The following is a 16022-nucleotide window of genomic DNA, read 5'->3' on the forward strand; positions in this document are numbered from 1 at the left end:
GGTAAGTCATTAAAAATAGAAAAACATTATATAAATGCGCTTTCTTAACCAGCAGTTATCACATGAATAGAATCAACTTGGACAAGGAGTTTTAATCATCCCATCCGAGAAAGTACAAAAAATAAGGCTGATAGGGAGGACGATAACATTTATATATTAGAGGCGGGGTGTAAAGTAGACCATGGGAGGAATAAAAGCGGCTGGAGGAGATAGCGGGATGTTTAAGGCTGCCAACATAAGGGAGAACGTTTGGTGAGAAAGGAAACAGGTGTTTTGGTAAACAATTGAATCGAGCAGGAGCTTTGATCAGTTAAATGACACTGAATGGTGATGGAAAAAGATTTTACCCTGCACTAAATAAACGTAAATCTAATAGAATAGGCGATAGATCACAGGGAATGACCACATCCTACTAATAAATGGTAGAATATAGTACGCAAAACCTATATTTTATTTAGTAAACCTGCATACACTGAATAGGAACACGGTCAAAATTTTTTGTTAGCAGTTTCCGAAATGTTATTTTACTGCTAAATACAAAAATGTCATTTAGAGACACCCTCGCTAATCTTCGAATAAAATATGCGAATATGGTCAGAATTTTACACTAAATGATTAAGTGCCGCATTTTTGGCTAGGATTCATTTGACCTTCAGCTTTGCAAGGGGGTTGAGTAATCCTCTTCATTTAAAGATAGCTTCAAAAAAATCATTCTTGATTTCATACTCCACTGAGGAAGAGCAAACAATTCCTCGTCGTTACACTGATATTATGTACACACATATAAGGTAATTTGCAAAAAAAGTGGTTATTTTCGTCGCTTTGACAACATATACGTACTAACTGGAACTCCGCAATACTTGCGGGGTTATTATTTCAAAAATGCGATACAAATAAGTCAAAATATTGTTTAACTTCAATTATTCGCCCTTATTTCGCCTTAGCTTTCCCAACGTGCGGGCTTCCTAATCTTTTTTCTATTCTTCTTTGTCTTGATATCCTGATGCTCGGGTACCTGGGCCAAAGGGTTTCCTTATTTATTTCTTGTTATTCTTTTCGGCCATCCTCATCCTTACAATGAATCGTATGTTCCTGTGTTGGTTGCTTGTTCCAGTAGTCTGTAACCTACATTTAGTCCCTTTGTTTATTACTCTTTCGTAACTTACGTTTTAATGGCCCCTCATTGTAATTTAACGCATATGAGGGACTTGCATAACACAGTCTTGAAAAATTATCATTTCAAGGTAAAGAAATAAAAGTTAAAGAATGTAATTTTAAATGGCTCGTAGAGTGAAACAAAGCACTTCCAATATTATTTTGTTTATGTTTCTGTAGGTAGGCTACTAATCTTTTCGCTGTCGGAACGGAGTTCTAGAGATATAGTAAATAATGATACTTCATAATTTTCCACGTTTCACTTTTAATATACATATCGTACAACCGGTTTCAATGCTTCCGCATCATTGTCTAAATGTTTACAAGCTTAAAGTAGGCGAATAACGTATTTTTATACACTGAAAGGAAGGGAAGTGGAAAGGATGGGAAAAATTATCCAATCCGGAAAGGGGAGGGGAGGAGAGAGATAACACGAAAGTCAGGTGGAATCAAGGTCAGGGAATTGAAGAAATGGTTGGGGATGGGCTAGGACGGCTACCGAAATAAAGATAAGCTATTGGTTCAACAACCTCATTCAACAATTTCGATGATACGATTTAGAAATGGTTAAAATTTCAACATCTTCCATCCTATTCAGCACCTTTGTCCCGAGCAAGTGAAACCGTAGGATTGAAATCATAAGGCTGCATGTCATAACTCAAACGCTAGGCAAACATTGACTAGATTGCGCCAAACACTGTCTAGATTGCTCCAGGATTGTTAATGTTCCGCCAGTCTTAATTTGAATTTTTTTTCCCGTTTGACACGATGACTCAAATAATTCAGTTGAACGGGAATTCCTTTTTCGGAACCCGTCCAACCAAACCACCTCCACATTACCTCTCCAAGACGTTGGCCCCGGTTCCACCAGACATTGGTATCATCTACGGGCGCGCTTCCTTCCTCCCTGTATTGTATTGGGTAATTCTTCCTCTCCCCATTTCTCCACGTGTCAATTTCAATGAACCACCCCTCTTTCTTTTAGCGCATAAAAACGATACGCGCCACTCATGTACGTTTGTGAACCTCCTGATTATGACCCGGAAGCGTTGAAACTGATTTAGATACATTAAAAGAGAGATTCAATATTTTAATTTTACTGCTAGTGCATTTAAACTTTGGCCGCAGTGGGAAAGTATGCATACATAGGACGGACCAGCACTTATCAAAGGTCGGTCAAAAGAACAAAAAATGACTGGAGATGGAGATATTCAACCATTGCAGAATACAGCCATCTAAGCCATAAGATTTCAAATGAGAGGACAACATTGTTAGCTTGAGAGCATAATACTTCCTATGCTAAAAATCTGTAAAATATCGATTGAGAGGATGGTGATACGGTTAGCCCCACCTGGAAATACTTATTACTAGATCTCGAAAAAAGGGAAGGGAGTAACTGACCACTGTTAACATATTAGAGGACAAACACCGACTAACGAATGATGGTCATAGAGCAAAGGCTATGCTATACATGCCCATGAAACGAAGATAATTAACACCTTTTCTGATAATTACCCCGGTAAAGGAAGCTGATGGGGTAGAACAAAATAAATTAAAGCATAGTTGAAAAACAATTTCGATGCTAAAATATGTCACTCTAAATCTTTTTGTTTGAGCGTTAAATGGGCAGTAATTGTGGCAACAATGAGAAGCGCACGGAAAGAGCTCAAAATAACCGATATATTCCAAAATCAACAGCATGACCACTCGTCATGTTAGAGTCGGAACACATCGGTCATCGGTCCGAATCCGGCCCTCTCGGAAAAGTGAACTGAAATACTCTTCCAAATGTTTAATCTGGAGTTTTGCGCTCAACTTCGGGGAGGAGGCTCGTATTGTGCCAGTAATAATGATATTGGTCAGGAATACCACCACTCAAGGCATTTGATAATAAATATATGCATGCAAATATAATACGACTGTTAATTTGAATGGAAGGGAGTGAACCTAGAAGGTAGGAGTTATAAGAGCCAGTGGAAAGAGTCGAGTCTTGGATACGCAAGTTTCACTCTACTGAAATTCCAGGACTTGGAATAGAAAAAGATGTAAAAATATGTCATAACTTTATTCCAGTCCGTCTTGAGAACTTAAACGCGGTGTCACCCTTGGAGTCACTAAAATGTTAACCGAGAGAATGAATATACATATCACCGAGCAAAAACTGAGAGACCATATCTAGGAAGAAAAAATTGTTTCCCCTTCTTTTCGAAGACGATTCAGTTTGAATAACTTCTTAGACTTAAAAGAAATGTAGTATTTACGATCGTGTGGGTTCGTCGTAATGTAATGTTTAAGGTATGGTCCTCGTGATCATCACAGAAACCATATTAAGCAATCCAAAAAAATTATTACACCAGAGAGATATTAAAATATCTTTCTTCATATGGATTCATTCATACCGTGATTCAACACTGCTCAATTAACTTTCTCTTTTTTCAAACAACAAATAAAACCTAAGCCATGCCATGCGGGTAACAATTATCTACATAGGAAATTGATGTTTACGCAACTGGCAAGGGCTATTTGGTTTCACATGATCCCCATCCCGCACATATGCCCTACTTGTAACGAGAAGTGGTATGAAAGTCATATGAAAACTATACAAAACGATGGCAGTTTGCAAAATGCCGGAGGGAAACGTCAGCGCAAGAGAAACGACGGATGGAAATATGGATTACAGTCAGAGAGCGAAAACGCTAGGGACGACTGTGATAAATTATGCATGGAGAGCCTCCTCTACAGCCAAAACCCAATCTCCCAAAACTTGACATTGGCAACATTAGTGAAAATTGATAGGTCGCATTGAAGGATGGATTGACACACCAATGTATAGATGACTTCCAAATGAGGTTGAGCAACTGATGAAAAGTAAAGACTGAATAAAAGTAAAGTTATTTGAATTATTTCGTTAGACAACGAAATAATTCAAATAACACTACGGTTAAATTTCAATAATAAACAAAACGAAGCGGTTTCCACAGTATCATAATGGAAAATGATCAGCAGTAAACCAAATAGTCATATAATGACGTCGATAAACAGCGTCATTTGGAACCTCGAAGTAAACTAACTGGGCTGTTTTTACTGAAAAAATAATACTGAAATGAAATAATTAACTTTGTAATTCCACGCACACTTGGGTGTGTGTGGCATGACTAAATTACTCCTTTCATTATGACGGATGAAGCCCATAAAGTTACGTCGAAGACAACAAATTTAATAATGCTGAACCTAATACTGACGTAAACATAACAGTTTCTGGTTTGACTTCGTGGAATTTCTACATGATGATGCGCAGCATCGAAACCACGATCGTGAACTAATACTGACGTGATAATCGAAACATTGCAAATGTAGTACGGCAAATATATTGATCGCGAATGGGGTGGAGGGTGTAAAGTTGACTCGAAAAGGCCTCCTAACACTGACTATGAGGGTCTCGACGAGAGTTCAGCCAGTCTGTCAGTCGCCGAGCGAGAACAGAGGAGGCATCGTGCCAGAAAGCGTCCGATGATGTCGGCAGAGCGGAAACGGTTTAGGGGCGAGGGAGCGAACGGAGAGGGAGGGCCGGCGAGAGTAAGAGAAAGGGGGACTCGGGGCGTCGGAGAGTTAGAGAGGGCAACCGGAGTCGGGGGTGGAGCAAGTGGATGGCGCGGAGGAGGGAAGACAGAAGTGACACACACATGAGAGAACAATGCCATGACGTAGGATAAAGGCGAACGCCACAAAAGAGAAAGAGAGCAGCACATGGAATGGTAATGGCTTCATGGAATTATGAGCGAAGAAAGGGCAACAGAGAGAGAGGCACACACACACATACACGTACACGCAAGCGGACACTCACAAAGACGGCCACATGCAGACAAAAGAAGGGCTAACCCGCCGTGCCCTGGAGACGCCGAGGCCCTCGAAATGTGGCCTCGCCAGGGGGGGAGGGATTTCCGCAATTGGGCCACGTCTTACGAGACAATAAGCAGCTGCGCTTGGAGGCGGTGGGATCCTTCCTTCCAAGATTTGCGGGCGGGGAGATTAATCGCGACCGTCCCGCCCGCGACGTCTCGTTCTTGATGTCGCTCGGGGGCGGAGAAAGGAGGAGGGGCCGGATTTCGAGACGCGGCCCACAATCGAGCGCATCCCAAGGCCTCGAGTGCATGACTGGGGAACGACTTCGGGCGGTCATCGGGAAGCTAGCTCTCTCTCCCTCCGACAGGGTCCCTTGGCCCGATCGCCTACGGGTGACTGGTGCCGGGAAGACTTGATAATAGGATAGACACACACACACTTAGACTAATTCAATCACACGGAGGGGGTGGCCAGGCACTTAAGGTGTGGCACGGAAAGAAAACAATTTGGAATGGGTAAAAATGACTTCAAAAACCGAGGCAGTTCATCTCCCTTAAGAGATTGCGGGCAGGTAGAGAAATGAGAACCGTTACACATCATTTATCTTCGGAACTAGTGGTGCCTGCCATCACATCTGACATTAAATTTTTCTGCATGAATCAATGTAGTATAATAATGAATTAACAATATACTAATGCCCATCGAGAAAGTTCAATGTACACATTATTAACAAAACGACGTTTACGTACATACGGTATTTTTGGCATGGATATAAATGATTTTTAATTAAAATGCGCATTCAGTCAATTTTGCTTAACTCTAGTATACAATTATGTGCATAACAAAGGGCAAAAAAGGGGATCAGAATGGTGCGGAGGCTAATATGCAGGCTTCCCACCCTGAGGGCCCGGGTTCGAATCCTGGAGACGACAGCTATTTTTTCAATGGCATCCCGATCCCTACTGGAGATGCTTTGTGAAGAGTACTTTGAGTGAGTACCAAGTCCGTCGGGTGGGATGTTAAACTGCGGACCCCTTTGCGCCTTCCGACAAGAGCAGGCTTCTGTCGACGCCGGGTTTCTCTCCACCCTTCCTTTACCATCCATCCCTAATGGCGAAAATGACCTTATATATCGGTTACCTCCCCAAAAACTACTACCAGGACAAAAAATACTACACAGTCTCTCGAGGTAAATTACTCGCGTGCAAGATACGTTGTTACACCAACAAAATATTATACTAACTGAAATTGTATCCACTACCACCAGTAAAACCGAGGTACATCTACGCGTTGGCCTCATTTCAGGGACGGAAGAAAAGCTCACTATCCCCTGTATGGCAATGACGAAATTAGTACCTACCATCTGGTCAAACACGTGTACTCAGTAATTTTTAAAACACCAGACGAGGCTCAAACCTTTGATCTTTCGGAAGGTAGGCGCAGGCGTTTAATTCTAGGCTAGAGAACGTTACATGCAATTCTCTCAGCTAAATCGGTAAGCTTCCCCATTCATCCCCAATATATTCTTTGAAAAGTGAGAGTGGAGTTCACTTCACACCAAGCAAACCGTGCGGCGAGTGAAAGTTACTCAACTCATGGGGGGGGGGGGGGGGATAAGTGCGACGCCTGCGGGACCCCGTAAAGTTCTGGTATCCAAGAAATTAGAACGCTTGGTTTAAGCATGGCTGCCGAGAGGAATCGACTAGATTTGAACCAGGAGTATCTCGTTAGCCCTACATATTGGGGTCGGAACTCTTTCGCTGCCTACTAAGGCCGTCGTACTCTGCTTGTTGGAAAACAACTTATTCATAGGTTACAAGAAATGCCGTGCTCAATAAAACCTTCAGTTTTGAAGGTAGTGATTCGCCTCAAAATGAAAAATATGCGCATATGCAGGGTTTGAAAGAAAATGAATTGCATTAAATTACTGCTGCATACATTGAATAAAAATACGGAATAAAATTTCAATTTGTAAATTCCGATAAAAATCGACAACAGCAAGTAAACATTCCATGCACGGCATATTAGCTAGACTAAAATAATAGCCAAATATTTCTTACGCTCATTTACAGGAATTGGGTATAACATAAAAAAAGAATTATACGATGATAAATTTGTGAATCTCTAATAATTATGAAAAAAAATCTCTTTGGCGCTGTTCACAAAATGTCTCGTTTAACAGGAAAACATTAGTCCACATTAAACATACCAGAGACTAAAAAACACCACTGAAGTTAGTTGGATATACGAACGTACTATCAACAATGCTCGGACAAATACACCCTCCCATAAATAGCGTAAAAGTTTCAAATTGTAATTACATGCACAAGGTGAAAAAGCAAAAAGCGACGGAACTAACGATTGTAATTTCTGGCTCATTTTTTTAGATTGCTCGATTTGATTTGTTTCCCGAGCAACTTTCCTAAATACGACTTAACATACTTTTGATTTTTTTACAGAGTAGAGTCCCACGGCAAATCCGTCCACAGAATGGCTGCTCCGGTAAAAAAAGAGACAATGGGAGCAGTGACGGAAGAAGACATTCTTCAACGGATTGTCTCAGCATATAATGAGGCAGTTTACGAAAAGGAAGGTAAGAAGCGGTAGCGAAGTAAACCTACTTTCGATGATAATCGACCATTTAGACTTTAGTGGGAAATAAATTATAGCGGGCGGACAGTATGAGTTGCATAAATCTTTTGCGCAGATCCTCATCATGTTTGTGAATGATGGGACCAAACAGAATTATTTCCATAATATATATGTTACCGGAGGTCAGTAGAAAGTATGAAGGACATAGCTACAGAATGAGTTATCGTCATATTTATTATGGGGTCTAACAAGGGTTAGCGTCATGCTAATTGGGGCGTAGGAGTAGTCTGTAGTCTCAGGGGTCATCAAAAACCTAGCCTAAATGCAGTTAGACTGCTACTAAAAATAAACAAGAGGGCAATTCGAAAATAATCTGTGGAAATTCAAATGAGGGGAGGTTCGCAATAACATTTAAGCCAAGATTGAAATAAAAAATACCATACGTCCCAAACATCTTTTTCAATCATAATATAACATGAATCAGATTAATACACAAGAAAAAGAAGGAATCATTTTTTCTGAATATTAGCCAAGACGATATGATTCCGTTGTAGGGACATCTAGAAATTTCTAGATGCTCACACGAGTGACCATCGCAAATAATACGATATTTCTGTGGGAACAGAAAATAGCATCGGGCTATAGCTAATAGGAATGTTGGGTTTTAACACCCTTTATTAAACATTAAAAAATTGGAGTGCTTAGCCCTACAAGGTCAAATTCAGATTAACATTCACATGCCAATGGAAGTAAATACAAAATTAAAAGGACGAGAGAAACGCTGAGATGAATCGTCAGAGCAAATGCAGCTTTAAATTAGTCGAAACACTCCAAAGTAATTACACAGGTAGTTACCGCAGGCTAAATTCTGAACGTTATTGATTTTATACAATTACTGAGGGATGCAAAACCATTTTAAAATATTCTTTTTACAAGAGGAAATGTACTTCGATATTAAATATAAATATCTAGGTCAGAGAAAAAGAAGCCTTCGATCAAACACACTACTGTGTGTTTTTCCCGATCTTTCCATTGCCGGCCAAGCATGTTCAACAGTTAACCACCGATGTACCATAATAATTTCTCGACAGTTATGATAAACAAACGTATTTCCACTCATTAATGAAGTATCTTGCACCCAGAACGGTGAAAGATTTCGTTCATTCGATGCGCTCATCTTTACGTAGGGTATGGTCTGTTGGCCTTTTGGATTATTACCCGCTAACAAACGATGAACATCAATCAAGCTTGGCTGGGAGGGAGGGGCTAAGGGGACACCTAAGGGAGTATATTCAGTAACACTCAAGATTTAAACTGCCTTCTAGGGATTTTCCATTTTCTTGTTTTCTTCCTAATTTTTTGCCGTTGTTCATATCTTTATACGCATTTATTTTACGAGTGCTCGTGTTTTACTCATGCATACCATTTTGCAAACAAAAGATATTGCGGATTCATGCCATTTCGACCTGCAGCGATGTATCCACGAGAACAACCCAAAAGCAAAAATTCAGGATTTCTCAAATGAAAGCCATTTGCACGCGACCGTATCTCTCTTCCAATTCCATTCATGGCAACTTGTTAGGAAGAAAATCCATTAGACGGGACACACCTGCTTTCAAAAGGACGGATTGGTAGCCTTTTTTTTAAACTTGATTTTTTTTCAAAAACCAATGGCCACGTTTCACTGAATGAAATTTGAACAAAAGTGAGACGATGTGAAAGCGAAGTTTTGAATTTCAAGAGTTTTCTTTCCAATTCTCATCGATAGATCTCCGATACGAAAACTCCACAGTTAGCGTTGGGAAAAAGAGGCGTGCCTCGACCTGAAAAAAGCCTACTAAGGGTCGATGGCTGATGACGCCGTGTTAGTTGTCGGGAGACTTAATTGGCATTCGATTGAGCCCTGCAATCGAGTTAAAATTGAACAACCGAGGGTTTGCATACTAGTCTCAAAGGACGGCTGTGAACTACTTTTACTGCAAATAGAACTAAAATAAATGGAACGTTTTTATGACGTGGCATAAGAGGCTTAGTATGGAAAGACTGAACAGAGGGTTGAAGGAAACCTCACAGTAACTCCCTCCAACCTATGCAACCTGAAAATACCACGAAGTCCACTGAGGCTTCTTTCAATATTTTATGTACGGGCGCTGGTAGCACAACCGTCTATAATGAGCGGTGGGTGGGCATGAGGAGCTCAACTGAACAACATTCGTAAAGGAATAGCTGTAGAAAATCGGATTCTAGTTGGATAAGAATGAAGACTTTTGTACATCAAGAGAAAATTATAGCCTACCTGAATTTCCTTCCAGGGCGTAATTCGTTTTACAAAACGCTGCGGTATCTCATGCAAGTTATTCAAATGACAATAAATTAGCTTCAGCACTTATCACGTAGACATTCGAAACGATATGTTCACATATGACACATATGACAGATTGAAACGAAACGGTTCAAGGTGAATTTAATTTTTCATAGCTTGTAGAGAACTGATAAATGAAACCACACAAGTAATTCTAATTATAACTAGTTTTATCTTGAAAATATTAATATATTTTCATTTGAAACTGAACTAGCGGGCCTAATAATATGTCAATTTATTTAGTTATCAGCCAATATTTAACAAACTATTTCCTCTGCTCATATGAGAAATTCAGGTTTATGCGAAGCGTCGGACAGAGCCAGGAGCAATGTGTGCGAGCAGAATAGGGCGAGGGAACAGGAAGTCCAAAACCATGGATAACGGGCGCCCCTCAATTTCTTTTTGATTCATGCTTCCTCAGCGATCACGGAAACATAAAAAAACTGAAATTTTTCGTAGCATGGAATAGATAATAATTATATCTCTTACTCAAAGGTACAATGAATCGTTGCTTGAAAAAAGAGATAAAATTACGAAAGTTCCTATTTTTTTATAACACAGAATCCCATGGAGAGGTGAAAAATTATTCATGTGATCGACAATTACGACAAAAAAAGTTCTACACTGGGGTCTTTCTCATTCGCTAAGTGCTCAATTAAATGTGCTTAAGAATACAATGAGTTGTAACCCTTGACTGCCGACATCTTCCCACTGCTGAACATATGTCTTCCTACTTGCAGATCCTCGCACGGGTGAATGGTTCTTGGTAGCCAGCCCATGGCCAATTATTGGACTGATGGCGGCGTACTTGCTTCTGGTGGTAAAAATATTGCCGAAGTACATGGAAAATCGGAAGCCCTTTTCCTTACGGGGCACGCTTGTCTTGGTCAACGCTTTTCAGATCGTCGCCAACGCATGGATAGTATACGAGGTAAGATTACAGTTCCGCTGCTACTCTGCACATTCAGGAATTTCTCTCGAGTCTGCACATTCATTCTCCGGGATGAATACATAGGTTTGTGCTAGATAAAAGAGCACATTAAGTATCATAAAACGACCATTTTGTAGATAAAGGCTGAATGACACCTACATGGATATACTAAAATTTAATGAAATCTTAACTATGAATAATTAATTTTATTTTTGCCAGTAACGCACAAGGTAAACATATAATAATTGTACAAAACTAAAAATTTCGGTTATACGTAACTTAAAGATTATTAAATTAATCATATCCTGAGCTAAATTAATATTGAATTTTATTCTATATGGAAATTTAATAAAATATGGCGTATGATTTTATCAAATCGCCGTACATGACCGTTCCGTTAACAAATTATGAAGTCGTAAAAAACGAACAAGGTGGTAAATAAAAATTTGATTAATTTTACAGATGCTCGCCAGTGGTTGGGCCAAGCACTACAACATTTTATGCCAAAAGGTAGACTACTCGAGGAATCCTCTGTCAGTGAGGGTAAGTTCAAGTATTCTTAGTCAATTTCATCAATCACAGAGTAATGGGAAAATTAAATAAAAGAAAGAATTTAAAAATTTAACTTTTGTTCACCATTAGAATGGCTTTTGATAAAGTTCAAGGTTATCTGACTAGAATTCGGCTGCTTCCTTCCTTGACTTTGTCTGAGTTGTCCTTAGAGCTATAATGAAATACGCGCAAAAAACACGAGGAAAACAATACTTTTGTTTTCCACGTGCTTTGTTACAAATATTTCCCGGAATTCCGTCATTTTTAGCGTAAGCACATTTTTAGGCACGAGTCAAAGCCAAACAATTTAAATCCGTTATTGACTTAAAACACATCATGGTGGCGACTGAAGAGCACCTTCAATTCCCGTCCAGAGGCATGGGACGGTACAGGAAAGTTAGAAACAGAAATTTTAACGCACGAGAGGCATTCTTTCCTGGCAACGTTTGGTGAGGGATGCGAAAAATATGCTGAGCGTGCTAGCGGACGCGATAAAAGGAGGTTCTCGGAGAGATCGATCATCTGCTTTCAATAGGCGCCGGGTAAAGCGGGGGAGGTGGCGAGGCGCGGCGGTAGGGAGTGAGGCGAGTCTGGTAAACGTCGAATATGAAACCTGACAAGGATTCCGTCGCGGGAGGCTACACAAAACGACTTGTGGTGAAGAGAAACACGCAACACGGGCCGAAAAAGGATCACCAATCAATCATCAACGATCAGAAGCGATAATCAGAGACGCAAGTATAATGGTGTACATGCGGCACAGTTGTGCTGATATATTAATCACGGTGGGTTGGGTGCTCGGGAGAGGCACGGGTTCGATTCCCGATTTGGACACGAAAGATGTGGGGAGTAACCCGACCAGTTTGCAGGACACGAGCAGAGCTCACCTGATACAACGCCTTTATGATGCTACATTAAAACAAAGGGGGCCACTTCTTTTCCATTCGGCTACTACGGTCTCCCTGATGGTTTCGGAACCAAATAAATCCCACAACTTGGGTTTGTCTTAGGGTGTTTCGAGGGATCACTTTCGTTTTAACCCGGTGACCTCTCGTGAGAAACCACACACCCCATCCATCGGGTGAAGACAAGGCATTGTTGCGCTGCCGTGCGATGGAGGATTTGGTCGAATTCATAACGAGAAACGACCTCGGAGACTAAAGCAATTATAAAAAAGTATTACGACTACGAAAGTTAAACTGTTACCAGAAAAATGAAGCTTTAAATCCTCTGGCATTCGTTACGGCTACAAAATATAACCAATATTGTAACGCGACTGAAGGAATAAACTGCGAGAAAATAGACATGACATTAATAAAAGCCATGAGGATAGGCCCAAAAGGATGTACTAGCATAAATATGAAACATTCATTTCTGCTGCTCGAGCAAATCGATTATTTTAGCCCGTTTTCTTCGTTAGAAGACGGCGGAGTTTTGAGACTCAATCCCTTTCTCCCGAGATCGCGACTGCAACGAAACCAAATCCTAACTCCAAACAAAATCCACTCTTTATAAAGGATATGAAAACAGGGGGAGGCACCCGGAGCTTTTAAAGAATTTTCGATGCCTTTTATTCCATGGACTGAATGTAAGGAGCTTAAATTTCTATTCAGAGGATGCCCATCAAAATTGAGATTCAAAAGATAAAGGAGGGATTTAAAATCACGGCGAGATGAAAAACATGTTGGGCTTCAAAAGGCCCTAAAAAATGATCCTAGGATTTGCATGGAGCTTCCAGAAATTTTGCGATAATCATTTAACTGAGATAAGCCCACTAAGTAGAAGGACGTAGCTATCAATATTTCCTAGAGTGTGTATGCTTGATTAAAAGTAAAATGAATGCCAGGAGAAGTGATATGCAGTAGCGCAGGGATGACTAAGAAAAGCTTCATCGATTGAAAGAGACCCTTGCAAGAGGGACCGCAACGACCGACAAATAAAGCATTTAGCACGAAAAAAATACACTCCTGCGACGAAATTCCAAGCTACGTACGTAGTATGATCATACCAGGAGGTGTAACTCACTACGGCAGAGACTTCAGTTCAGTCCTGATTAAAATTATATCCCTGGCCTTTCACTCACTTCAGCAAGAGAGTAATTGATTTTGACAATGCACACTATTATGAAACCGCACGAATGTATGACCATGAATAAATGGTGATTTGAACCGGATAATGAATAATATGCATAAAGAAAATATTGTTAGTTTGAAAAATAAAGTCCATGTCTTGGTTCTTTAAAGTTGAAAATTACATCACATGCACTGGGAACTTCTAAAATGGGAACATGACAACGAAAAACAGTTCCGTATAAACTAAGTATTTCCAGAGGATTTAATTGTGCTATGGATTTGGGTAACCATTCTAAATTCATTTTTTTAAAATGGAACACCCTCCCACAGTTGCAAATTCTCGAGTCAGATAATAAAATATTGCTTTCACGAGACAAAATGAAAAGACAAACCACATGGGAGAAGCCAAATATACGAAACTAATCGATAATAGCTTCTCTTGGGAGTAAACCGTTCGATTGACGGAATACTGCCAACGGGAGGAAACCTTAATCCAAGGACGAGGAAATTCCATTGCAAAAGAAAACATACCCATTGCAAGCATTCATAGTTCAACACGAGCCGGGAAATGCTTATTTAAGTTCACCTCCATAATTTTGTATTGCTTCCGTGGCAAAGAATGAAATAAGAACGACTCTAAATGCTAAAATCGCGACGCCCCAAATGAAGCAAGAGAGGAGAATGTGGAGGCAAATATTTGATATGAGAAGCCCACGAGGAGATTAAAATGCCAAAAGTCATCCTAAATATTACAATACTACACTACCTACACCTACCAAATGAGAAAGGTCGATCAGGGAATGTCCGCAGAAAAGAGTATCTAAGGAAGAGATAAAATTCCTTTTTGGGGAATATTTTCCACTCGTTGTCACCTTCCTACGTTCCATGCAAATTATTAATAGACCTTTAATTTGGTGAGAGCGTTTTTATCCATTCGCAGCATCGCAACACATTAACTCGTGAACAAATTCGCATCCTTGGAACAAAGTAGTCGAGTCACCGAGGGAAAGAACAAAACAAAGTCATATGGAATTTTATTGGAATGAATGACTAATTACGCGAAATGATAGTGATCATTGCACGAGCAGTGCCGAACAGTTTTCACAATCATCCCCATCGTGTCGAAACGCTTCATTATGGCATCGGCAAAACTAATACGATCGTGATTGATGATTCATGATGCAGTTACGACATTCACGTATGATTATTAACAAAATGAAACGAATCGCGAAATTATTTCGAAATGAAATAAACTGGAACGTTGTAAAAAATTCTACGAATGCCCTAAATCATAATTTCGATGCCAAATGACCGGTACAAAAATCCAACACTAATAATAATAAACTTTTTCTTGCAGATGGCGACGGCGGTATACTATTTCTTCCTCATCAAAATATTCGATTTCTCGGATACGGTGAGTGCAACATCAATTAGTTGATATAATACACCTACAAAATCAATGACTAGTCCATTGGATTTATTTGTCCATAAAGATGCAGCAAAGAAGCAATTAAATTAACCCAATTTGACGTAATGAGCATATTGTGCACGCGTGAACAAATGGATGAGGTCTGCATCATTGAGTGATTGACCGCCATTTTCTCACTGCCTCTTTACTAATTGCTCACCGAATGGTATAACTGATTAAAGCTTAACTTTGTTGAATTTTGAACACTAATATTTTAATGACGACATTTTCCAAGGTTGACAAATCAATAGTACAACGCGTTTAACCGTTATAACATCATCAGCTGCCCGATGATACGTCAATACCGTGGCATTAACAAAGGTCGAGGGAGGCCTCACAGCATGAATTTAAAATGTTTACTTTAACTTACGGAATCGACGATAGACAGAATAACTTCGGAACATCTCGGTGGTTAGCGACGCTGAAGGCTCTCGATTTGATCTTTAGTGGGCGACACATCGTCCGCATAGATAGACCTCGATTTCTTTCCTTCTCCCCATTTTCCCTCCCGCTCCTCCGCACCCTGAACCGACTCGAAAGGAGAACGCAACACACGGAGCGTTGAGGGTTCCGCAAGGGGAGGGGATGAGAGATCACGTGAGAGACGCCTCCGACAGAAAAATCCGTCACTCAGCCGAAACGCATCTCCCTGCCTTCCCCCATCAAAAGCCGGCAGGATATGGATTATTCCACGAGGGACAGACACTTCGATTGGAAGCGTGTTACAAGTTCCAAAGTCAGCCCTATTTCCTTTCTCCTCGCCGACCCCTGAACACCCGACGATGAGGCGCACCGGAGCCCACCCAAAAGTTCCGCGCTGCCCTCGGCGAGTACACAGGTGTACAAATAACCCACGGGCGTTTCACCTGGATATTTCTGACGGCTCTCCGATAGGGCGAGCGAGAGGCCCCGCGCGAAGGTACCAGAACGATGGCGGGCGGAAGAGCCGTCAGAAGATCTCCTCGGAGTTTTTTTTCTTTCACCCTCCCTAGGGACCGAAGGGGAAGGCAAGTAATGGCGGGGATATCGATAAGAGCACGGCAGCGG

At 40.7% G+C, this 16022-nt stretch overlaps 2 protein-coding genes across 2 annotated transcripts in view; one reads left to right on the forward strand and one right to left on the reverse strand.

The window, feature by feature from the left end:
* LOC139686368 (oxysterol-binding protein-related protein 9) overlaps positions 1-16022 on the reverse strand; it is a 360366-nt gene that overhangs the window by 110359 nt on the left and 233985 nt on the right. The window lies entirely within an intron of this gene.
* The window catches only part of LOC139686367 (very long chain fatty acid elongase AAEL008004-like), a 28918-nt gene that overhangs the window by 9025 nt on the left and 3871 nt on the right, over positions 1-16022 (forward strand). The window contains exons 2-5 of the mRNA XM_071583556.1: positions 7458-7591; positions 10693-10883; positions 11346-11426; positions 14865-14921. Of these exons, the coding sequence (XP_071439657.1) occupies positions 7489-7591; positions 10693-10883; positions 11346-11426; positions 14865-14921 (432 nt within the window). The 5' untranslated portion in view covers positions 7458-7488. The remainder of the gene's footprint in view (positions 1-7457; positions 7592-10692; positions 10884-11345; positions 11427-14864; positions 14922-16022) is intronic.

The sequence above is a fragment of the Hetaerina americana genome, unplaced genomic scaffold (genome assembly GCF_022747635.1).
Source record: "Hetaerina americana unplaced genomic scaffold, ioHetAmer1.1.p SCAF_14, whole genome shotgun sequence".
NCBI lineage: Eukaryota > Metazoa > Arthropoda > Insecta > Odonata > Calopterygidae > Hetaerina > Hetaerina americana.